A 25,327-nucleotide genomic window follows, 5' to 3' on the forward strand; every position below is an offset into this window, starting at 1 on the left:
TATAATTTCAGTCTCCCACATATATCTTCTGTGGCATTTTATTTTGGTGGTGTGCCATGAGATGTTTCTCAAGGGGAGAGGACTTTTTAAAAACTATGCATATTCATCTGTGATGCACCAGTGTGTTATAGATACATTATGTGCAAACAATAGATCAAAAAGGAATAAGAGACATGTATAAAATGGCATTGATAGACAAAGGCTTCACCGTGATTACACAACGGTCAAATAAAAACCATATTCCAAGACGGTGAACATGATGCGTATTTTCACATGAATTGACAATTGGCAACTTGGAGCTTCAAGTAAGCCAACTTCATTAAAAAAAAATCAAATATGAACACAATAGAGGAAACTGAAAAGGAACTTTCCTTGCAGATTTAGTCAACGGTCTTTTCCCCACTCAAACATTATGCCGATTGCCACATTTCCTCAGATCGTAGTTTGTTTTGCTGAAATCATTTCAGGAACATTTACTATAATATCATATCCCATTTCTTGGCCGCTCTCCTCCTGTTTCAGTTAGTGATGCCGCCACGTTTGCCGGTCCACAGCTCCCTTAGCTCCACATGGCAGCCCAGATCCCTGAGGGCAGCCTTAGCAGTGTCGCCGCAGTCTTGATGGGTCTGTAGCGCTTGCAATATGAGGGCCTCCACACCCATGTCCAAAATTGGTTGGCTGTAGTTGGGCTGGTGTGAAACCAGGTTTCTCAGCAGCATGCATGCCTGTTTCTGTTGATAAAAGGTAGAACATTTTACATTTGAAGTTAAATGAAGTGTGAGTCTCCATGTGCCCTGCGACTGACTGCCTGGTGATCAGTCATGTTATGCTTACCTGCACCTGAACAACACTGGGATGTGACCTCATAGCCTGCACGGCAGCTAAGGCTCCTCCTTCCTCCATGATGACCTTGCAGTTGTTGGGCTTGCGTAAAGCCAGGACGGAAAGGCATGCGCAGCCCTGCTCACACACCTGAATAAGGATGTAAAATGTATGGACTAGATTAACAAATGATTTCTACTGTATAGTCTTAAGTGGCAAATAACAGGGCCCCGACTAATTAATCGGATGAAAATGCAATTTTTTTAAACATATTGACACATTACAACATAAAACAAAGGAAATTCAAACATTACTCAGTCAAAAAAATGAAATACATTTTCCAACCTTTCTATCTGTTGTTAAAATAACATTTTAGGTCAAAGTAAAGTCAAAACAGTCAAATGATTTGCCTATAATTCACACCTGTACCGTTGTAAGCATTAAGGAACCAAAATATACATTATTTTATTCTTTTTTTTTTAATTAATCAGCTAACTAATCGGTTAGCAGAAATGTATTCTGCCAAATATTGCAATCGGCTTTAAAAAAAAATCCATATCAGTCGGGCCCTAACACATACAATTCATAGCAATGGCTTACAGCAGAGGTTGCCACGTGTCTGTTCATGGCAATGACAATAAGCTGGACCCCACCCGCTTTAACCACAGCATCTTTCACATCATCATTTCCCGCGACGGCTCGTATTGCACTCAGGACCTGTCGCACCAACTCCTGAGAGGGCAAAAAGAAGCTCGGTGACAATGTGCATGGGTTACAGACCTCTATAACCTCTATGTCTGTACCGCTGACTCATAGCTGTCTGCGAGCAGGGTCATAATGAGCTTCAGTCCACCCAGGTCACAAATGTCTTGGCAGAACTCGTTCCTTACGGCCAAACGGGACAAGGTGGCACACAGCTCACTCAAAACAGACACATTGTCATTGTGAGCTGAAGGTAGAAAGACATGTGGAAATTACATTAAGAAAATTAGACATCAACAAGATGACACAGAGGAAAGATGTTGTCTATTTTCCACGGACGTCACTCCAAAGATGAAGAATCAAACCACCATCGTTAGTGATCGACTAAAACTTGATTTTGCATTATGTATTCAACAAACAAATGTGCACGTGAGGCGCTTGTACTACTGTTGGCCACTTGGGGTCACTATCCTCACTTTCCACCATACTTTAAACTCTATGACTGAGTTGGTAACGTGTGTAGAGATGAGCCGGTCTCACCTTTTGCAGACTCAATTAAGACTTTCAGGCCGTTGTGCTGAAGAACAATCATCTTGGCGTGCTCATGAGCCTGCCCAAACGTAACACGGATATCATCGTCAAAGGTCATGATTCTGAGCGCTCCAGAGGCTTCCTTGACCACCTCGGCACATCCACTGTGCTGTTTAATGGCATTTGTCAGTAAAGGCAGGACGCCCGCTTTGACCAAATCCTGTCTGTTCTGCTCATGTTTCAAACAAGAATGACGCACAGCGAGGATGGCAGCTCGTGTCAATGAAGAATCAGCATGGTACCTCTTGAGAACATCCAAAAGGAAGTTCTTGCCATCTGCATCGAACAAGTCTGGCTGTCCATCAGTCAACGCGGCTAAGGCGGACAGAGAAGCCAACGTGGCTACCTGATCTCCCACGCTCTTTTGGCAGTAGGAGAGGATGATGGGATATGCGCCTTTCTGGGCTGCCAGGTACCTTTGAGCGAACCCAAGTGAACATTGCTCACTGAAACACTTTATATCTAATGCCACTTTCGTGCTGTCAGGCGAGTCTTGTGCAGTGCGGAGGGACTCGAGGGCCTGCAAGTGAAAGAAATACGATACTGGATAAGGAGTGGACACTATATGAAGTAGATTATTAGGATGTAGAAGATATATACCTGTAAGACCTCATGCGTTTGCTCCTGTTGGTTGTCATCTGATGGAACAGCAGGTACAGCTTTTACAATGCAACTGAGGTCCACACCTGCAATATACACATCAGTTATCTAAAATGGATTACACCAAGTCACTGTCAATTAACGAACGGTCATATATCTTCCAGGAGATATTTAGCTAAACAGGGTTAGCCTTTATCAAATTGTGCACGTGTATCTAATGTTGAGGGCGAACAGTTCAGCTAAGAGTTTCCTTCCAGTTCATAATCAATTAATTATTTAATGGCTTAACCTCGATGGTTAAGCACACGCATTGTTTACCCAATCAAACATGTCATGATTCAGCAAATTATGTATGCGAGTTACCAAGAAACAAACCAGTACATTAATGGTAACTCTGGCCACAATACCTTGAGACTGAAACTGCTCAATAGCATCCCTCAAAGCTTCGTCGGGATCCATTTCAAACTCGTCGATGTTTTCCCTCACTGCAGCATCAAATGTTTCTTGAGTGATCCTCCGTAGAGCCATTTTCAGATCACCAGCCTGTTTGTTTGCGTTTCTAATTGAATTCAATACAGTATATATATTGCACAATAACGTTGTTTAACTGCAGTTTCGTTATTTTTGTTTGTTTTTTATCACAAATCAACAAAGTAGTAAACGCCCCGTTTTCCCTCTCTGTAATCAATGAACCTTATACGGTCGATTTCCGCAATTTACGTATTGAAGCTCTGCTTCTGGTAAACTTGTACGTCGCGTAATTGGGGCCGGTCTGTTTTAGTGAATTGCCGTCTGCGCAAAACGGTCCTACTTCTTTATGTGCTCGGTTGAAACATACAACTATGTATTTGTTCCATATATTTTGAAAGCAGCGAGAAATGTTGTCACACTGAGTGACAATATTTAATACACGAACGGGTGGGAAATCATCATTTACTCAGACATTAACAGACATTTTATTGGGTGCATTAATAACCATTTAGGCAGCTAACCAACAAACTACAACTCCATGTTAAACTAAGGTTAGATAAAGTCAAGTAATGATCCCTGTAGGTTGTTTGAAAATATATCTGTCAATAGACAGACGGACGGATAGATGGATCGATAGATAGATTGAGGAGACAAATTGGATGGATTGGCAAATGAGTTTAAAAGCTTAAATCAAAAGAAACATAATCTGTCCCATGTTGACAACTGAAAAAGATAAAATAAGCCATAAAACAATATTAAATTAATCGCATTTGGACAATGTAACAGTAGATGACTATTTGTGGCCATAAACTGAGGAGTTATTCAATTGGTCTGTCACTGCACAAGAAAATAATGATGCATAAAATACCCCATATTACAATTACTTGCAATGGTGGTTAAAAAATGCATAGCTTTTACTACCCCAAACAATGAACAAAAATGCTTCTCTGCGCTGAAAATCATTAGCAGTATTTGAGCCAAGAAGTGTTTAAAGGAATACAATTATCATAAACTGAACTGTTTTCATTACTTTGCTTCTGAATATTTTTAACTGTTGTATTTGTAGATTATTTTAGGTGTTATGTCTTTGCTTGTGTGAAGCACATTGAATTGACTTGTGTTTGAAATGTACTATAAAGCTGACTTGCCTCATAGCAACGCAAAACCCACATGCATCTTTATCGTTCAAAAAGGTCATCGTATCTCAGTTTGGTCATTTTTATTTTTTTGAACAACCTGTTGTGTCCTGCTTCTCTCAGACCAGAATTAACCCTTTGAGTTTCTTGAAATGATTATTTTTTTTCTATATATTAACAAAAATAAATTTGTAATTGATTATTTATTTCACAGATCAATTGAAAGCATGAAGCGTAAGGCCTCCATCAAAACCCCCACCCCTTCAAATAATGTATTTGTAATCAGTATTATAAAAATTACATATTTGAGATTCTAATGATAAGCGGAACAAAGAATGGATGAATAGTAACCCGCTATCCAGTCATCATGAAGTCTCTCGCCGTTTATCTGGTGGCCAACAGCGCAGCAGCCGCACGTCACGCCACCAGGGGGTGGAGACTATTCGTAATGAGTTTGAACTTCTGGGACGCTTGAGGCTTTCTTGGACGCAGCGCAGAGGAGCCGTTTCCTGCCAAATAGTGAGCCGGTGTTCGTCGTCACTGCAGTAGTCTCTTCCTGCATTCATTGTTACAGCACTTAATGAGGATTAAGTTGACACCGTCGTCTGGCTGCCGGGGCTGCCCATGGGCCCGCCTCCACATGGATAGAAAGAATCCGGAGTTTGGTGTAGTTTAATTTTGGGCTAGCCCACTTAACCCCTAAAGTTTTAGCCTATTTTATCTTGGCAAAAGACTACTGTAAACAGTGGTGTATTGGTTTACAAGTTTAATTTCTTCGGTGGTCATGCTCGTAACTCAAAATACACATGACTCAAATCATCTTTGCACATCGCAATGAATGGAAATGCCATTCATTAGTTCCACACAGCCCCCCGCCTCAAAAAAAAAAGAAAAACCCACTTGTGACTATATTTTATGAATAAGACATCACTCTAGAGTATTGTACATTATAAAAACATACAGTAATATCATAGACAGACATCGTGAGAGGGCAATGTAAGACACAGGCATGCATAATACACAAAGAGGACTTCGACAGCTAAATGACTCAGTAAGATGCAGTTTTTTTCAGATGATAAAAAAATATATAGATATATGCCCGTGAGCATTGTTATGTCTGTTTACATTTGTTGCTGCACCATTTGAGTGTAAATATCCATCATTTAAAGGATAAAACAACTGCAACATCAATGAAAGTTGTGCTTTGCTAACTCTGTGTATCACTACAGAGAGGACACAAAGTTAGCATGTTGCTGTGTAAACATGATTATTTTGAAAGAATTTACATTCAATTCACTCAATATTAAAATTAACACCATTGTTGACAACAGGGGTGGCTAATGCCCCATCAGAAATCTGTGTAGCCACAGTTAAGCAGCTTTAAAAAAAATACACAAGAAAATTTCTTCATGAATAATTTTTTCAGTGCCCCCTATATATCAGTCAACTACCCCTTTCGCCCCTGGAGGGGAAAAATTCTGGTGCAGTCCCTGTTTGACGATAAAATAAGTAACGGTATAATCAAACTAATCATTTTGAGCACTTATTAGGCCTACTAAGCTTCTGATTTTTAATATTGAACTTTGAGGTTTGTACTTTTGGACCCAAGGATTTTTTTTAGGTGTTTGGTGGAAAAAATTGAAAACCATTGCCCTGATGGATTCACGGTGGCACTATAGCACCATCTATTGGCATAAATGTGCTTCTGAACGTGTAAGATGTTGGAGTAATCTCTAACAAACAACAAATAGAGGGATGCTAGTTTAACAATATAAAACACAGTGTTGCATTTTACCCTACTACTGTAACTAATAAGAATGTGGAACTTTATAAGAGCAATGAGTATGTTTTTCTTTTAATTTCTAAATAAAACTGAACATTAACATTCAAACCATGTTATTTCTCACAGCCCTCTATTGGCATGAAGTAACAAAGTACAAATACTACTACATTGTTGTACATTTGACTGTATCATTCAATAACGTGCTTTGTACTCGAGTACATTTCAGAGTCTGTACTTTATTCCGTTTACAAGTACAAGAGTTAAATCGGAACATCTACTTTCAAAGTTTTTTTTTAACACAAGCACCCGCATTTCTATTGAAATACAGAGTGGGAGTATTTTTGCCACCTCGGAATACTCTCTGAACACTCTACAAATACATTGTTACATTTCCAGTTATTCCTGTTACTGCGTCCAACGTGGGACACAAATAGTCACTTTTCAGCTAGGTCATTACCAGAGTAATTAATTTAGTCAACAGTTTAATTACTTGCGTTCTGAAATGCCAACATCACCACGTTTTGCAAGTCAGAAAGTTACTCAGACTTGCCATGAACGCCTTGACCATCCTGTAGCCTTTGAACAAGCACCATGGAGAATCTCAGAAGAGTTGCCAAATATGTTGTCCTAAAATAGGTCAGCACACAAGCACCAGCAACCATTCCACAAGTCAACTAGAACTTGTCATTTATACATGTACAGTGAATATAAAAAAAGTTTACGTTTCGTTTTGAAGGTGTCACGTCTACAAAAGGGCGCCCCATGAAATTGGGCATACAGGACTTATAGACAGACAAACAGCTCATAGTTGGATTTTATTTGATTTTAATTACTAATAATATTGAGGAACCGAAAAGAGGATCGAGAGCAGTTTACCATTACCTTAATTTTTAAAAAAATGTAATCCATCCGATTTTATTAACAGAGAATTGAAGCGATGCCTTTCTGCAGACGTATACAAGTCAACGTATGGCCTCAGGAGGTGGAGTGGCAGGATGAGAGGAGGGAGACAATCAGACCTGATGACACAGCATCATCTAAAGAGAAGCTTAGAAGGGCAGAATGAAGCTGACAAAGCACTCAATCGCACCAACCCCCACCTGTTAGAGAGCGCTGGCCCCCCTCACACTCCAGTGCTTATGCTGACTTCTTGTGCTCACATCAGATGCACGGTATGATAGGATTGTGGATGAGTTCATTCCTCAGGGATGTAAATAAAGAGTGGACAGCCAGCGTGTGGACCTGGGTTTGGGGCTTGTGTGACTGCTTTAGAGCCCCTTGGAGTTAGCTTAAAGAAAGGCGAAAAGGGGAGGAGGGCAGGAAAAATATAAAGTCAGACAAGATAGACAGAGGGGGCTTCCGGCTGGTGTGGCTGCTAATGTTTTTCATGTATATGTGTAAGTTGTACATGCAAATCATATATATATATATATATATATATATTTAAATATACATCCACAAATGCTACATTGTAATAGCTCTTAAACTAGGTAGTAGCTTAGCAAATTGCCCCCCACCCCATCTCCCCCCTCCCCCAAAAAATAGCACATAGCGTCCTTTGTAACAGAAAAACTGGCGCATGGAGTGCAAAATGAATGATACCACTGGCTTCAGTTGGAAAAATTGTTTGGGAAATATTTATGTCATTCTTGTTTATTTTTTGATGCAGACCGGTGTTACATGCATGCATGGTGGTATTTGGAGTGCCATGGGGTTTTTTTTCTCGATGGTACCTGTTGCAAAACTTTTCAGAACCGGGTCATTATATGTTTGACATAGCTCTGCGTTTCAGAGGCCAAGAAGAGAAGGTTCAAAACATATCTATTAAGAAGACCAATCCTTTACAATATCACTTAAAAACAAGTAAAACAAATTGTTAATTAAAAAAAAAAATTTTTTAAATGTTTTAGTTGCCAACATATACAGATTCTGTTGACACAAGTTGCATCCACTGAATATGTATCAAGTGCTTTAGGTGAAAGAATGTGGTGGCTCCACAAATAACGTTACGTCTCGAGCAGTTGTGTTGGGGTGGGTGCCTTTCCTGAGGCTAATTGGCACTTCTCCAGCAAAAACTTACAATATTTTGCGACTGCATCGGGTCGTAAACTGGCCATCTCCCAGCCCCTAGGCAAGTTCTACACAGAGTACGCCTTTGCATGTACAACGGCAGTGTTTTTGTCATATCTTCAAATCGATGATTGGTGTAACATACAGGGAGACTTTGCGTATAATGTGTAGAGGACCAGTGTGAAACCATTTCTTCATCTCGTATTGCTTTTGTATTTTCTGAGGTTTTATGAGACCTGAAGTGATCAAGAAGAGAGATCCTCTTTTTAATGAATTTGCATTGTGAGCACATACACAGGACGTACACGTTGTATGAAATGAATATGATGACTGTATGTATGAAATAGAGACTTCTGGAGTGAACTCCAAAATGTCTTTTACACCCTTGTTGATGATCGAGCACAGCTTCTTGGCTTGGTTGAGCAGTAAAGCCAGTTTTATCATTGCTGCAGGACTTTTCTCTGCTTTCGTTGTCGCAGGACTTGCAATGGGACAAGGCCAAGATTACCAATGATATGTTTGGTGCAACCGATCGAAACTTACTGAATTTGAAAAACAAAAGTCAAAATGACGTAAAAACTAACTATAATGAAAAATCCAAAATGATCGGAACCCTGATCTCAAGGCCCCACTGCACTTCGTCGCTTCCCACAAACGACCCTGTGCGGCGATTGCTTATGGCAGTCCAAGTGTAATATGCACACATCAATACTGTAACATGCTTGTTGAGAATTCAGTCGCGTGCCGGGGGGGCAATCAGTCCAGGGTCACCCCTCCACCCCTCTCCGGGAGACCTGTGAGGGGCTTCCCGACTTTGCTCATCCTTCCTACCTTGAGCCTTGGTGGTCATCGGTCTACATCAGGCATGTCCAAAGTCCGGCCCGCGGGCCAAATCCGGCCCGCGGTCGAATTTCATCCGGCCCTCGGCCCCTGTCATAAAATCAGTGCCGTCTGGCCCGCAGGTTGGGCGCAATGGAACACGTGTTGCATTGACTGAGGTCTCGTAGACTCGTGAGTGATGTTTCATAGAGTACTGCTTCCCTCTAGTGGCTAAATGAGTAATAGCATTCACTAAATGAGTAATAGCATTTAGACACTAGAGGGCATCACTCACGAGTTAACAAGACATCACTCCGTGTTTATATTGACTGATATGTCATATTTCAAATGATCCTTGCAGTTGTGGATATGTGTATTGCTTGTTCATTTCCCTGTTGTTCGAGTCAAAGGTTTTGTGACTATTGAAAAGTCATGGTGATACATCTTATGTTTCAAATCAATCAATTTGCACTCAGGAGACTTCTGTTTAAGTCAAGTGAGTAAGCAGTTGCATGTGATATACCTGTTTCAAATGAACCAAAAGAAATTCTTAAGATTGTTGAAATTAAAATAAAAATGGAAATGTGAAACAGACTGGCTTACTAAAATTTGTTGAACAATATTGTTGTTCAATGTAAAGAATGTCAGCCAAGGTCGGCCCCCCGACATTTTACCACATAAAATCTGGCCCCCTTGGCAAAAAGTTTGGACACCCCTGGTCTACATGATGTGATCCCGTCGCCCTGGTATGCCGAGGTGCGCATGCCCACTAAAGAGGACGCAGCGGCTCCATGTGTGTTGAGGCGCATTATTTGGCAACAGACGCGGCAGCGGGGAGGGCCGAAAAAAAAGAGGATATCCCCTTGATTTCAAAAAAGCAACCATTTATCCAGGTTAACAGCAGATTAAACATTCCTTGGTCGACCATCGGCGACGAGCGGGCGACAAAGCGACCGAGTAAGTTGACTCCGTGCGTGTTGGAGGGGTGAAGCCGAAGTTTTTAGTGAGTGGATCGAGGGGAGCCTTTTATTCGGTCTCGTCGAGAGGGAGCCAGGTCTTCCTCCACCTATCTGTGACGATAAAGAAGCTGATGGGCTGTTGAAAAGTAACACTTCTCCGCAGAGCCAAAGGTTGAGCCGTGGGAAAGGGAGCGGGGTCCCGCTCTGGCTAAATTGTTTCTTTTTTCGAATGTTCCGAAGCTTGTCGCGCTTACCGGAGCGGATCTTGTTCGGCGAAATGGTGAAATGAAGCGAGGGTTATAACGTTTCCTCGCCGGCGGCAAGCTCCGCTTGTGGGCCGGTCGGTTACGTTACTCAGTTCCGACCCGACCATTTTCCCTCGGGAGGGGGACAGAAAGGTAAACACCACTAGCCCGATTCGCTACACTCAAGTTTGACTTTGTGAAAACAAGACGTTTTGGAAAGTTTCTGCCCCCCTTCGCTTGAGATGACGGCTGTCCCGCATCGGAGAGCAGCCAGGTCAGCAATTCGGGCTCGGTTCTGAACCGTTGTGGGTCTTGTTTACAAGTGACTGTCCGCTCGGGGGACTTTTTGTTTTTTTTCTCGATCACTTTGACTGGACTTTTTTTGTTGTGGCCTTTTTTTGGTGGCTTCATGTGAGCCTTGAACATGCGTGCTCTAGTGACTGCTTGTTGTTGTTTGTGCGGCGAAGCTAACGTTAGCTCGCTAACTCCTTCGCGAGCTCACCTCCTCTGAGGCGGTGTCAACATGAAAAAGCCGGCTAGTTGCACATGTACTGTGGGCTGGCTTTAGTTTTTAAAGGGCCGACTTTGCTTTCTGGGCTCTAGCGGGGCGGTGGAGCTTGGACGGCGGAGGTTGCAGTCAGCTTGAAGCCCATGGCAGCCACCAGTCTTGGTTCTGCTATCTAGTTGCTAATCTTCCTACTTCTCGCTTGTGACAACCGTAGTCTTCCTCCTCTTAAAGCTGAACGCGCACACGTGCGGTGCACGCGCGCGCCTGCACGCGCACGCGGACCCTCACGCACACCCCGTACACATGAAGCGTGTCAAATATTCCATGGCTTCAATGTTTTCCAAGGTGTGTCCGAAAAGATCCAGGATCGGATGGAGTCGTATTCATTTTCAACTCGTTGGTGGCACGGGTGGTTGACTGGTTAGCATGTCCACCTCACAGTGCAGAGGTCTGGGCTTTCGATTCCCGGATGCTGGGTGGGTTTTCTCTGGGTACTCCGGTTTCCGCCTGCATTCCAAAAACATGCACGTTAGGTTAATCATTCATTCATTCATTCATTCATTCATCTTCCGAGCCGCTTGATCCTCACTAGGGCCGCGGGGGGTGCTGGAGCCTATCCCAGCTGTCTTCGGGCAGTAGGCGGGGGACACCCTGAATTGGTTGCCAGCCAATCACGGGGCACACAGAGACGAACAACCATCCACGCTCACACTCACACCTAGGGACAATTTAGAGTGTTCAATCAGCCTGCCATGCATGTTTTTGGAATGTGGGAGGAAACCGGAGCACCCGGAGAAAACCCACGCAGGCCCGTGGAGAACATGCAAACTCCACACAGGGAGGCCGGAGCTGGAATCGAACCCGGTACCTCTGCACTGTGAAGCCGACGAGCTAACCACTGGACTACCGGGCCGCCCGTTAGGTTAATTGAACACTCTAAATTGTCCCTAGGTGTGATTGTGAGTGTGAATGATTGTTTAGCTATGTGTGCCCTGTGATTGGCTGGCAGCTAGTTCAGGTTGTACATGTTGAGGACAAAACCTATAAAAACCTTTGCAGAAACACTAAAACACCTTTCCATGTGGATCGGGCCTGGCCGAAAATCAAACGATACCTGCTTAAGGTCCATTTACTAGTGCACAATTTGTCCTCACTCGTAGGACATTTTAGTAGATTAAGGGGCATTTGTCATGTCTCATGAGTAGCATTTTTTTCCAATACAATGGGCAATTTTTGCCTACTAGTATGAGAATTTGAAGGAAAAAAAAAATCTGAAAGGACTTCCATATCTCTGATATGGATGAAATGCTAGAACAACTTTGTACGGCTTAATGTCCATCTTAAAGCCACTAGTAGTACAACGTTGGCATACTCGTAGGACAACTCCATCTTACTAGCGAGGCAAAACTGAGCACGGGTTGACAACTGCATGCAAGTACTCCGAGTAACATTAAAATTCTTCGAGCTCACATCGAGTGCACAGATGTCAAATAGTGCACAGTTTAGCCTCACCAGTGCTAGCGAGAACAATGAGCATAAAAGTACACGGACCTTAAGATGAATGCCAAGAATGTCAATTGTCCCATTAATCACGTCATTGTTGTTGGATAACAGCGTGCCGGATCACCGTCAGCTGGTTTCATATTGAACAAATAAATAAATGATGACCGTACGTTACGGTATATTGCTTTTAGTGTATTTTACAAAACGACGACCGATAAAGCACTTTATGTATGTCCATGTTGTGATGTGTTGCTCTGCTTACATCAACTTGGAAATTTACATCAACTTTGGTGTTGCAGGCTGAACACTGGGGGCCTGGAAGGGGGTGCGGGGGGGATACCGACGTACATGACTAAGACAGAAGAAGAAAAAATGAGTCAAGAAGAAATCTGACGTCATGCACCGCGCAACACGGCAACATTCCCATCAGAGGCAATGCATGTACATTGAAAATAAGTTGCACAACTTGCTCATTTCTCAGCCGATTTTCACTATACTTCCTTTTTTTTTTGTCAAATCCAAAATGTGTGCTGTCATGAATGAACATCCTCAATTTTTTTTTGGGGGGGGGGGGGGGGGGGTTGTGACGTCCACGAATATGGAATGCGGCAACACTTTGCCCGTACAAGCCTTAAGGTCGCCGTAGACATGGGCGTGTCATATCAACTATTGTTCATATTTATGGTGGTAATGACAACCGGTTCCCAAAATCTATTGCGTGGTGCAATAGATTGGCCGAATAAAGTTATTACGGTGTTAATACCAGTGACTTGGACCAGGCACCATGGTCTAAGTCACCGGTATCGACTTCCGTGCTGATGCTTGAGACCTTGAAATAAGGCAGGTATCGGCCCGATACCAATACCCGTTTCTTATCGCCCGACCCCTACCTTTAGGCACTCCCTTTTTTGAACAGCGCAACAAAATGGCAAACTGGTTTGCCCATTTGTACGTTGCAAAAGCGCAGTTTTGGCCACCCTCTCTAAACATTTGACCGCCATGTTTGTGCTTCCAATCTGCATTGCTTTGCCCTCACCTGTACGTTTCGACATGAGAGAAGAACGAGAGACCAAGAAATGATCCACAAACGCAATGATATCAGATTTATGTGCTGTGTCGCAGTCGTACATCAAGAGATTGTAATTGGCCTAAACCTGAGATAGGAGGAGTCCTTTTTTTTGGGGGGGGGGGGGGGTTATTGTATAACAGAATTTATTGCGTATTATTTTGCAGACCCTAAAGTTAAGGCTCAGTTTGAGAATCCCTGATCAATTCAGAACAATTTTAATCAAACATTGTCATTCTGTATGTGAAGGATTAAGCGTTTCAAACCTTCTTTTCTTATAAAGGAAGCCAGCGTGCGTGCTTGTGTGCACACAAGCATGTGTGTGTTCACGTTGTGTTGACAAAGCTCAAGCGGCGTTTCTTGTCAAGGCAGAAGATATGATTATTTAACTTCAGCGGTGGCAATGTTTGTACTTCTGATGAAATACTAAGGTCTTGTGTCATATAATATCTCGTCACTTATCAGATGGGCTTCTGGTAGCCCAACTGCCCTCATAACAATGCGGCCGCTGAATGGTATCGTTTTCTAATCAAAAAACAAAAACTTGCGTTACTTCTACACTTGAATGTACATCATACACATGCCAGAGTTGTCGTCCATTTTGAATGCTTTGCATAGTAGATTGTAAAATGGTCTTTCAAATTAGTCGCACACGAATGATGGCGCTGATACCCATTTCATTTCTGTGCGTGTGTGTGTGTGTGTTTGTGTGCCAGTTTCTTGTTTGGTCCATTTCATGCCTGTTTGGCACACTTGATGCTTTCCTCTTTGAGACAGAAATTAGTTGTGGGGGGGCTGCAGGCTCTTTCAGAATTTCTCGATTGAGCCGTCAGTTGAATATTGTTCTCATTTCGTCACGTCCGCATCTCGTGGCAGTAATTATTTTTGATCACGGTCTGGTAATTAACTTGGACCGCCTTCCCTTTTGGCTACGGTGGCGTGGTCAGCTCCTTGGTGGCGTCGCCGTGACTCCTTTTTGCACTTTTCCTGCCTCTTTGCATCATGTTGGAAGGAGCACTTCCTGCCGCAACGGCGGTATAAACAATCATTGCGGCATTGTCTGTGAACAAATGGCGGTCAGCCTTGGTGAATGGTCTCATCTATGAAGAAGAGTGGAGAAGGTTTTGTCCCGTCACCGGGCCTACGTGTCGTGACATAACTCTGCTGACATTGTCAGTTCAGTGTGTCGGATGGAGGGAATATGTTGCTAAAGTTAAAATGAGCGGTTGAGTCAGAACATACCAGAAGTTTTTTTTAAGGGAAGATGCGTTTGAAGATGCGGATGACCTCAAGATGGCCACGACATCCCGAAATGAATGACGGCAGGCGCTCCTGGAACTTTTTTGACACACTTGGACACCTAACACCTCTCATCGAGGCGCCTCCTTCTTTTGGAAATTGAGTGAAATGCTCGTCCCTCATAACTCCTCAATGTTGAGATTTTCGACTTGACGTGGGGCTTCATGATGAACTTGGTTGCCCACCTCGTAAGGAATCCAAAAGCGTGCGTTCAGTTTGCTTTTATTTATTGGTTACACAGCGTAGTACTTGACTTTTGCGCTACTTACTATAAGAGCTGTTGAGGAAAATGAGTAACAGTTGTGGCGCAATATCAGCTGTATCGCCGATACGCAACATGCTGCATTTGCTCTAATTATTTCAGTTTACGTTGTCTTCAGAGGTTCTAACTAGTTGCATTTGACGCCATATTCATACATGGTTTCTGATCCATGTGTTAAGAGAGAGAGAGAGTGTGTGGGAGGTGGTGGGGGGGGGGGGGGGGTCTCAAAGGAAATGCATGAAAAAAAAAGCCCTCAGAGTTGAAATGTGAAACCATTTCACCATTGAGACCCCATGTAAGAAAGATGAAGTTGGCTTGAGGTCCCGGGCTACACGGCGGCATTCCCTCCGTGTGTAACGCCATCATCTCACCGCTACAGTACGTCCTCCATTGCCATCACACACACACACGCAGACGCACACACTGTCCACACGTGTAGACGCTGTAATGGCCGCCACTGTGGAAGCCGAGTGTCTGCTCCGGCACCTGGAGGGTTAAAACGAGCTTCGGCTTCTCCCTCAGCAGCACACGCATGCATACGCATGCACACACACACTCACACACACACACACACACTCACACACCAGCCAACTGGTTTAAACCAGTTCTCGGGAAAAGTGCTTTGTGTGTCCTCCTGAATCCCGGGAAGGGTCATATCATGTGTGTTTTAGTGATGTAAGTGTATGTATTAAAAAAAACCACACACACACACACAAAAACCTTACTCAGCCGTATGATATGTTGCGACTACTATACACACCATCATAAGCTAACTTCTGTGCACTTCATGCATATCGCCATTTAAATGTTGTCTTCCTTATTTAAAAAAAAATGCTGTCACTTATCGCCGGGCAGACTTTGGGCCTTGGTACAATAGGCAGGCAGTGTTCTGTACGCATGAATATGACGTTGGACATCGATGCACTTAATGTGGATGCTCGATTGGAAGTTTTTACTGGATATTCCAAGCGGCCGATTCTGGTGGTGCATCTCGGACTATCTTGTCTGTGAACGAGAGGATGGGCAAAGGTCGTCTCCCACTGCGTGCTGCGTTGGTGAGACTCCGAACATGTCAACCTTTGGTACAGTTTTGCTCGAACCAGAACGTGTTGTTTCGTGTCCCGTCAAAGTGGCATATAGCTGTAACCGTGTCCGTGCGAAAGTGAACAGTGTTGGATTGTGAAGGTTGTGTTTTACGGCTGCTTTGATTGATTGTTTATAGTTAAAACCAACATACCACTAAGCTATACACGCGCTAAAACCAATGAGTCTACATCAGGGATGGGCACCAATATGATAATTTAATACTTTTTTTGGGGGGGGGTGGCCCAATTTACCAAATGCATTTCAATGGACATCAGTCATATGCGTATTTTCACTTTTCACGGGCCAGCATGTAATTTGTCCATATTTACAATGTCACTCATGAGCTTAGGAAGTGTGTGTGGGTGGGTCCTACAATATCTTGTGCGGATGAAAAATTGTAGCCCCCCTCCACTATTTAAGTTGCCCATACCTGGTCTAGATATAAGAAGCAATCATGTCATACGGTAACATGCAAAAACTGCTTGCTGCTCTTAATTTATGAACATTGAAAGCATTGTTTCAGGGTAGCGGCCGCGATTCGTCACTGAAAATTGTGTTCTCACCCTTATATGTGATCATGCATACAGACGCTTAGTGTTTGGGGAAGTAGTTTCCTTCACTTTTCACATGAAAATGATGAAAAAACCCCTTTGTATCGTCAAATTAAATAATGTATGGTACTGGCAGTCACCGCTCGCCGTGATTTTCCGCTGGCTGGCTACGCTTGGCATCGTAAAACAAGAACAAGAAAAGCAGTCTTACCGCTCGAGTCAATTCCACATTCTCAATGTGTTGAAATCTTGCACGATACTCTACCTCATATCCTGAACATTAGGGATTGTAACTTTTCAGGATTTAGGAAATGATATCCTTCAGTCTACAGCCAATCATAGTTCAACAATGACCCCCTGATGTGTACCGAGTTTGTGTTGGAAGCGTGGCTAGTTTGATCACAAATTGCACTGTTGGTATGAGTGAACATATCTTGATCTTTGAGCCACTCTCCCGCTAAATCCACATACGTCACCAAATCCTTTTCACGATGCGTCCGCAGGGGATGTCTGAGGAAGCCGTCCGCCAGACACGCAGCCAGAAGAGGGCACTGGAGAGGGATGCAGCGCCGCAGACGAGAGAACCGTCCAGCCCTGGCAATGGAAGCAAAAAGCCCAAGCTGGAACAGTCTCAACCCACCGCCCGGGAGACACTTTCAGTTAGACCTGAACCACAACCGGAAGAGGATGGTCAAAGTCCGACTGGGACTGGATCAAGTGAGGAGCCGGGGCGGTTGGCGCCGCCTTTGGAATCTCAGCCGGTGAAAGCCGAGGCTGCCGGCGAAGCCAGCTTGGACAATCAAACTGAATGCAATGACGGAGCAAAGGGCGAGCTGAAGGCGGAGAAGGATGCGGAGAACACGAACCGATTGCAGCCCACCGAACCAAAAGTGTCCAGTGGCACGTTGGCTGCCAGCGAGGTGAAGGCAACCATCAAAGTAGAGATCCAGACTGGAGAGCAGCCGGTGGACATGAGCACTTCCAAAGGGTAAGAAACTGTTCGCTCCTTGGAAGCGTGTTTAAAAAAAAAAAATCTGTCAAGTGAGTCCACCCAAATTAGTCTAAGTACCCGGAGAAGACCCACACAGGAAGGCCGGAGCCTGGATCAAACCCACGACCTTTGCACTGTGAGGTCAACGCGCTAACCACTGGCCCACCAGGCCACTCAAATAAAATTGTTGTTATTATTATTATTATTATTATTATTATTATTAGTGTGTGTGTGTGTGTCCTCGTAAATGGCCAGCAACCAGCCTAGGTTGTACCTGCCCCCCCCCCCCCCCCTGGCTGGGGTAGTCTCCGGTGTACCCAGGACCCTAATGAGGACATGTGCTTTATAAAATGATTGGCTGTATGTTCAGTACATCTCGTTCCAAGTGACATGTTCAATTAGGTGAAGCTTCCTGCGTCATTATTACGACATAAAAAATAAAACACCCCAAATCAAGGTGACGAGTGCTGGCATTGCGCGAAACTTGATCAGACATCGCAGGGTGCTTGTTTGATCTTAATGTAAAATTGAGATCATTTCATTATTTTGGACATAAACAGACTTTTTCAAGTTTGACAGATTAGTTTTTTTTCTTTATATCCGACAGAAAAGACCGTCGCATTACTCGGTGACTCTTGACTCGAGCTTTCGGCCCGCCTCCATTTTGCCCTCAAATCAACATCTGAACCCTAAAAAAGTCCACGCATACAAAATGAAGTCGTGTGTCATAAAACCGGTTCCAGCTGGCTGTTGCCATGGCCGCTTCAGTGGAAGAAACAGGGAGGGGGAGGTGGGGTTGCATTGGAGGAAAAGTGAGTCACGTGAGATTGACTTTGAGGTCATGTGACTACTTTGGAAGTCGTGATTAAGCCACAGGAAGTGATGATGGCACTAAGCCCCGAGGAAACGCATACGCGTACACAGAAAGGGGGTGGCTCAGGCAGAAAGGCCTCATCTTTTCACGCACCAACTTATGCTTCATAAAACTGCATTATCTGTGAATGTGTGTGTGTGTGTGTGTGTGTATAGTCACAAGGCCATCCTTATTTTTTTACATCCGCTAACACGTGTCCCGCCTGTCCGAAACAAAAGTAAGCTTTCGATTGTCCACCTCACATTTGGCATATTGTATCGCATCTGAATTATTCATGCGTTTTTACACACAGAAGTCAGGCCAAAATCCGCCTTTACCTACAAGCTATGTGACATTTTTCAGCTTTTAGAGATTTATTACATTTATTACAGACCTATTACAGGAGGAACGTGCAGTTGTGCCTCGAGATACAAGTGACCCGATTTAACCCAATCCGGGCATGATCAATTTCCGTAATCCCTCTTTTTGTCCTACAGTATAAAAAGGGAGAGGCGGCCTCCATCCCCCGATGAGGAGGAGGATGATGATGTCATCATCTTGTCGGATAACGACTCCCCAAGTCCACCCATGAATGGTCTGAACCACTTGAAGGAATTGGACACAGACCTCCTCATGGTGAGATATCGTGCCCCCCCCGGCCCTGCGATTATTTGTCTTGAGTCGTGCGCTTGTTGGAAGTGATGGATTTGACGCGTTGGGTGCAGAAGAGCAGCCCGGGCGAACGGGAGCGCGTCATCAAGCAGCTGAAAGAGGAGCTGAGGCTGGAGGAGGCCAAACTGGTGCTGCTGAAGAAACTCCGACAGAGCCAGTTGCAGAGGGACACGCTTCAGAAGGTGAGCGCAAGTTCAGAATCACTTCCTGCACGTACACAAACACGCATTCCTGGATGGTAATACAGTGAGCACCCATTCAACATGGGGAAATGTGTTCTGGACCCCCCCCCGGACCCATGCCCTCTGAGAAGAGTGAGAGAAGAGAAAATGAAATGTCTCTCATTTTGTGGCTGTGAACGTTTTATTTTTCTGTCTTTAAAAGGCTTACGCGTGATCTCATTTGAACCTCATACTTGACTTGGACTCAGACCTTTGTGACTCGGACTTGACTTGGACTCAAAAAAGGTGGACGTGACTGCGGCCTTAAGGCAGACCATAGAAACAACTACTATATTTCAAGTAAACGTTTTTTTTTTTCAAACTTATTACAACGTCATTTTCAATAATAATCATTTGCGCCTCTTCTCACTCTTGCCGTCAAGAAACGGGAAAAAGAAAGAAAGCAAAACTCAGTTCCCCCAAATTCAAGCTGTTTGTCTTTGTACCGCGTAAATAATAATGACTAATGACCATTCCTCAGGCATCGGGGGTGTCAAGCTCCTCCGCTCCACCTCCTCTAATACGCGGGACAATTGGAAGCGGCAAAGGCTCCCAGCAGGTGAACTCAACAATTCAGAGTGTCGCATGTCACGCGTGAAAACTGGCCGACTGCGTTTCTCACCGACCGCCTCCGTCTCGCTGACAGATTATATCTGGCCGAGGTTCAGGCGCGGTCATACCTCCGCCTTTGGTGCGCGGAGGGCAGCAGGTGTCATCGAAACACGGCTCCCAGATCATCATGCCACCTCTGGTCCGAGGACCACAGGTGAGTCGTCAGGAAAAGGGCGCTCAAGTGTCTGCATGTTAAGATACAGCCACCGATCACAAATTGGGGAACCTAACGAGATCCGTTACAAGCACTGGAGGGGAAAAGAAATTCGCCTGCCCAAGGATAATTATTTTCAGTTATGATCGACACCCGTAAGGGGTGGGTTGAGAATGGGTGGGGGGTCGTCATGTAGTGCCTAATCCTTTGAAAAGTTGACATTCACTCCCAAATCTTGATCTTCGACTTCAAATCTGTGCTGATCTCAAATACCACAAGCGATCTGCGCTTGAGGAATTTATAGGCCGGGCCAGTGAACGCTTGGATTCCAGTCGGTGAATAGAAACGTTCACGGCGGTGGATAAAGGAGATCGTAAACTGTCCGATCTCGAGTTGGATGTCGGTGGATTGGGCGAGGGGTCATTGTGCGGCGGCCCCCGGGACATTCTAGGTCCCATTGTCTCCGTATCTCCACAGCAGATCCAGGCCCTCCGCCAGCATCATCAGCAACAGCAGCAGTTGGCCGCCTCGGGAGGTGGAGGCTCGGGGGGGCCGCCCCCCCTGCTGTTGGGCGCCCGGACCTCAGCCCCTGCTGGCCAGGGTCAGAGAAGCATGATGCAAGCGGGCCTCATCCGAGTCGGAAGTACTGCAAACTCGCTGGTCGGTATCTCACGACTGAAAGACTTGCTCCCACATTCATGAAAGGTTCATTGAACAGTCGTGACTTTAGTGCCCCCCCAACCCCCCCGTGTTCACAGGGCTCGCCCGGTTTGAAGGTTTCTACCTCAGCAAGCGGCGTGGTCTCTCTGGTGGGTGCCAACGACAGTCCAGCCAGCCGCCAAGCCGCCGCCAAGCTGGCTCTGCGGAAACAACTCGAGAAGACGCTCCTTGAGATCCCCCCTCCAAAGCCCCCTGCTCCCGAGTTCAACTTCCTGCCCTCGGCAGCCAATAACGAGTTCATCTACCTGGTAGGACTTGAAGAAGTGGTCCAGAACCTGCTGGATAGCATTCACAGAGGTATGTTTTCTCCCATTGTCATTATTGCTCTGTAATATTAGTTTCAACTTGCGTGCGCAAATGTGACGAGTACTGCGAGTACTGTGTGATGGCAGATAAAATAGTCTTCCAGCGCGCTGCTGCCACTCTCGGCTGAAGATTGCAGTCAGACTCGGGCTACGCTGAATGATTATTTTAAGAATCGATTATTTTGTCGATTAATCGAGGAAATTGATTAAAAAAAAATTAAAATTCGATTAATCGACAAAAATAATCGATTCTTAAAATAATATATATAATAAATTATATATATATATATATATATATATATATATATATATATATATATATAGGGGCCGCCCGGTAGTCCAGTGGTTAGCACGTCGGCTTCGCAGTGCAGAGGTACCGGGTTCGATTCCAGCTCCGGCCTCCCTGTGTGGAGTTTGCATGTTCTCCCCGGGCCTGCGTGGGTTTTCTCCGGGTGCTCCGGTTTCCTCCCACATTCCAAAAACATTCATGGCAGGTTAATAGAACACTCTAAATTGTCCCTAGGTGTGAGTGCGAGTGCGAATGGTTGTTCGTTTCTGTGTGTGCCCTGTGATTGGCTGGCAACCGATTCAGGGTGTCCCCCGCCTACTGCCCGAAGACAGCTGGGATGGGCTCCAGCACCCCCCGCGACCCTAGTGAGGATCAAGCGGCTCGGAAGATGAATGAATGAATGAATATATATATATATATATTATATAATATATAAATCTGTCCGAGCCTATTTTTATCCCAAGTGTCTTGAAAAATGTCAAAATGCTCTAAAAAAAAGCAACTCCATAGCCTCCACTACCTGACTGTTAACATACAATGGGAAAAACCAATTAGCATCAGGGCGTGGGGGCGATATTTCCCCTCGAGCAACGAATATCTCCAACAAGGGTTCTCAAACTTTTTTGGGGGGGGGTTTCCCCCTCTGTCCGTTCAGGAAAGACGGGGTCAGCTCCGCCCAAGCCCACCGTCAGAGAGCCCAACATGTGCACCCAGTGCAACACCGACTTCACGTGTAGGTGGAGGCAGGACAAGGCCAAAGGTGGCGCTGTCCTTTGCGAAGACTGCATGTCCTCCAATCAGAAGAAGGCCTTGAAAGCCGAGCACACCAACCGGCTGAAAGCCGCGTTCGTCAAAGCGCTGCAGCAAGAGCAGGAAATCGAGCAGCGGATCATTCAGCAGTCGTCCTCGTCAGTCTCTCACGGCAGCTCGTCGTCCTCTTCGTCGCTGAAGGCCGAGCAGCTGGTCTCTCAGCAGCTGAAGCAGGCCCGAGCGTCGTCCCTGCACCGAGGGGCCAACGTCATCCACCATCACTCCATCAAGGTCAGCCGTGGTGGTGGGAAGCGCAAATGCGTCCAAAGTGTACCTAAGATGATTTCTCTGTTGGATTTATTTTTCTGGCCACTTTTCACTTTGATTTCCGACATCCAAAATGGGATCTTTGGGTATTCTGCAGATGACGACCCGATGCTAAAAAAGACCCGACTAGCCAGAGAGAGGTGAAGTCAGCCGCGTAGGGATTTTGATTGATTGAGTTCTAATGAGGTGGAAAAAACTGGGACGGCGGTGACGAGGTGGAACGCGAACCAGGGAGGACGGCAACAGATTCGTAGAGAGCTTCAAAAAAACGTGACGGCTCAAAATCTTGAGTGTCTGGCGGTCAAAAATGATCAATTTCATCAGAAAAAATACATATAAGTCATATCTTTTAATAATAGCTTATTGGCTAATTTCTTGTTTTGTTTTTTTTTTTACTCCATCCACAAGGTTAGCAAAGCTATGGGAACAAGTTGTTTTGATAGCTAATGCTAACTAGCGCCGAAACAACAATCTGCAGTGTTGGCTTAATTTTGAGCACGGTTTTAAAATGCTAGGAATTATTACATTCTCCATATTCAAATCTTGTTTTCTCGTAGCCTTTTATGGTTTCGGCGACGGACTGAAAGGCGCGCACCGTCGAATAGGTTTCTCATCCTTACCGTGAACTGCCACGGCAAATGTTTTGACAATTTAAACATCTTGCCGGGCATCCACGGCAATCAACATGTTGCATATCGTTGTCACCTCGCGATCGTCTCATTTTGTGACTCGTGTCATTGTACTCGAGTACAACTCCTGTACTCGAGTACTTGAGTTGAAGCAGAACTTGTTAAGTAGCGTGCGTGTCTTCTCTCCACCGTGAAGGGCTCCCCGGGCCAGCTATCTCACAGCGGCATCAGGAGTGTCCCCCACTCCTTCTCCTCCTCCTCCCAGCTGCAGAGCGCAGTGGCGGCCGCCGCCTTGGTCAATCGACCAGGTAAGCACGAGCATGTGACCCAGCGCTCTGTCCAGATTTCAAAGGTGAGCAGCAGCGGAGTGGGCGGCGGCAGGAATATGAGCGGAGGTAGTGCCTCGTCCACTGCATGGAAGAAGCAGAGCAACAGCAACAAAGGTAGACTCGCATTCGTAAGCAGCCCGACCGACCTCTGCTCTCTTTCAAACTCCTGTCGGGCCCAAAGCGACCCTCCGACGACAATTGCAGTCCCCTTCGCTTGGTGATCCAACGCTTCTCCAGGGTTCCTGTCTCCTTTGTTCCCGTTTTGTCTGTTGTCGGTTGTATAAGGTGGCAATGTCCACATGAACACATTGACAACAGTCAAGAAATGACCCGTCAAATGATTAAATACTCTTGTACGTGTGGACAGAGCCTCAAAATAAAACAGTTTTGCCCTTGTTGGTTTGGCGAAATGTTCAAGTGACGTGTGCCCTGCTCTGACATGCGCTCTTGACCCCCAATAGGTGTGACAATGGCGTACGTGAACCCCAGCCTGAGCGGACACAAAACCTCGGCCAGCGTAGACGCACGCCAGAGGGAGTACCTGCTGGACATGATACCCTCTCGCTCGTCTATCTCGCAGACTGCAAACACATGGAAATAGAGAAAGAATACAAACAAGTCAACCCCTCAGCCAGCTCGACCCAATCTTTGCTTTTCCCAATGTCATGGTCAACAGCGCACCCAGAAGGACAGTTTAGCAAATGCAATCTCTTGAACAGTGAAGAAACCTTCCTATCTTCCTATTTTTTTTGTTTTGTTCTGATTTGATTTTCTCCTTTACTGTTCATTTAAAGGTTTTGGTGTGCCTCATATTGTTTGATTTGACTCGGGCAGAAAACAACAACAAAAATACATGAAACTTGGTACTTTGTTCTCCCTGTCTGGGTCGTCAAGTACCAAAATGAGTCACACGAGTGACTTGAATGCTTGGTTGGAGTCATGCGCGCACCCAATAAAAATATACGTTGCTTCAAGCAAATCACACCAGATTAAAGATGTAAATGTTTCCTTGCATTCATCCCTGTAGTTGAATAGTTGAATTTATTTTGTATTTACATTAAGTTATATTTGTTATTCTTTTTTTGGGGGGGAGGACTGTTGTTGTTTTTTTTTTTTAACTTTCTATATTGTGGTTTCCACAAATGAAGAGTTGCTTTCTGCTTCTGTTTCTTTCTGTTTGATAGCATGCCTACATTTAACACCTAATGTTCATTTTGCACCTTAGCTAACAACGTGTGGTGATGTCGCTCAAGCCATCTGTAATTACCATCTGTCATTTGCTTATTTTATATTTATGTCAACGTTGGCATTTCAACTTGGGTGTCACATTTTCACTGACAAAATGCAAACTCAGAGGAACTGAATTTGTCCCTCCTAAAACCAGAGACCATGATCCATAAATTAAAATTGGAAGACACTATATCCAACTGTGAACCCAGCAAGCACAAGCCAATTATTATTTTTAATCCTATAACTTCTCACCACATTGCATATTTTGTCTGCTACTCAGCCGAAAATGTGTTGTGAAAATTATTGTTAATAATTATTTTGGTTTAACTTTTTCCTAGCTCCTAAACAAATAAAAAGATACATTTTAACTTGCTCTCATTTGCTCTGTGTGCAATGTATGAATAGGCAACGTGTCTCTGGAACGGGTTCCGTGATTAACTTCTGCCGAGATCCTTTCATGTCACGCAAAACGATGTGAAAATGATTTCACTCCAGCTGTATGATTTTATGGGAATTAAACGTGCCTGTAGTTTTTTTTTTTTTGGGGGGGGGACAAATAGTCACTCGACCGGTCAGAAAAGTTGGAAAATTTAGGGTCCAAATCGCTACGTGGGCAACACTGCTTTTGTCAACCAGCACCTCTATATTCGAAACCATGTTGTTAATTTCAAAAATAATAAATACTGAATTTATTTGGGTAGAATTTGGTTAAGTTCATTTCTGTGGCGTACACAACAAAATTAATCCATCTCTTAATTACTACCAAAATGGT

The 25,327-nt window shown here is 44.5% G+C and overlaps 2 protein-coding genes across 9 annotated transcripts; one reads left to right on the plus strand and one right to left on the minus strand.

Moving 5' to 3' along the window:
• Positions 1-22: 22 nt before the first annotated feature.
• Positions 23-9,824, minus strand: armc6 (armadillo repeat containing 6). Of its 3 annotated transcripts, XM_052087229.1 has the most exons (8): positions 9,712-9,824; positions 9,007-9,026; positions 2,716-2,801; positions 2,065-2,635; positions 1,626-1,771; positions 1,423-1,554; positions 835-972; positions 23-731 (listed from the first exon to the last, which is right to left on the minus strand). In XM_052087229.1, the coding sequence occupies exons 1-8, from the start codon at positions 9,801-9,803 to the stop codon at positions 519-521; spliced, it is 1,398 nt and encodes a 465-aa protein (XP_051943189.1). In that variant the 5' UTR covers positions 9,804-9,824; the 3' UTR covers positions 23-518. The 3 variants fall into 3 exon arrangements, with proteins under 3 accessions (XP_051943189.1, XP_051943190.1, XP_051943188.1); XM_052087230.1 differs by lacking the exon at positions 9,712-9,824 and having other exon boundaries at positions 9,007-9,029; XM_052087228.1 differs by lacking the exons at positions 9,007-9,026; positions 9,712-9,824 and adding an exon at positions 3,123-3,563.
• On the plus strand, positions 9,801-24,923 carry LOC127615861 (transcriptional repressor p66 alpha-like). Of its 6 annotated transcripts, none has more exons than XM_052087193.1 (11): positions 9,801-9,951; positions 16,977-17,461; positions 18,815-18,953; positions 19,043-19,171; positions 19,692-19,769; positions 19,857-19,976; positions 20,454-20,636; positions 20,735-20,993; positions 21,946-22,331; positions 23,193-23,439; positions 23,787-24,923. In XM_052087193.1, the coding sequence occupies exons 2-11, from the start codon at positions 16,980-16,982 to the stop codon at positions 23,924-23,926; spliced, it is 2,163 nt and encodes a 720-aa protein (XP_051943153.1). In that variant the 5' UTR covers positions 9,801-9,951; positions 16,977-16,979; the 3' UTR covers positions 23,927-24,923. The 6 variants fall into 6 exon arrangements, with proteins under 6 accessions (XP_051943153.1, XP_051943158.1, XP_051943156.1 ...); XM_052087198.1 differs by having other exon boundaries at positions 23,193-23,304; XM_052087196.1 differs by having other exon boundaries at positions 20,457-20,636.
• The last annotated feature ends 404 nt before the right edge of the window (positions 24,924-25,327 follow it).

Source organism: Hippocampus zosterae, chromosome 15 (assembly GCF_025434085.1).
Source record: "Hippocampus zosterae strain Florida chromosome 15, ASM2543408v3, whole genome shotgun sequence".
Lineage (NCBI taxonomy): Eukaryota > Metazoa > Chordata > Actinopteri > Syngnathiformes > Syngnathidae > Hippocampus > Hippocampus zosterae.

Coding starts and splice junctions, on each gene's coding strand:
- armc6 (XM_052087228.1), bottom strand. CDS start 3,243: ATGGCTCTACGGAGGATCACTCAAGAAACATTTGATGCTGCAGTGAGG. Junction 1,772..2,064: donor CTTAATTGAGTCTGCAAAAG/GTGAGACCGGCT, acceptor TTCTACCTTCAG/CTCACAATGACAATGTGTCT. Junction 973..1,422: donor GACACGTGGCAACCTCTGCT/GTAAGCCATTGC, acceptor ATCCTTATTCAG/GTGTGTGAGCAGGGCTGCGC.
- LOC127615861 (XM_052087193.1), top strand. CDS start 16,980: ATGTCTGAGGAAGCCGTCCGCCAGACACGCAGCCAGAAGAGGGCACTG. Junction 19,172..19,691: donor AGAGGGACACGCTTCAGAAG/GTGAGCGCAAGT, acceptor ACCATTCCTCAG/GCATCGGGGGTGTCAAGCTC. Junction 23,440..23,786: donor GCAGAGCAACAGCAACAAAG/GTAGACTCGCAT, acceptor GACCCCCAATAG/GTGTGACAATGGCGTACGTG.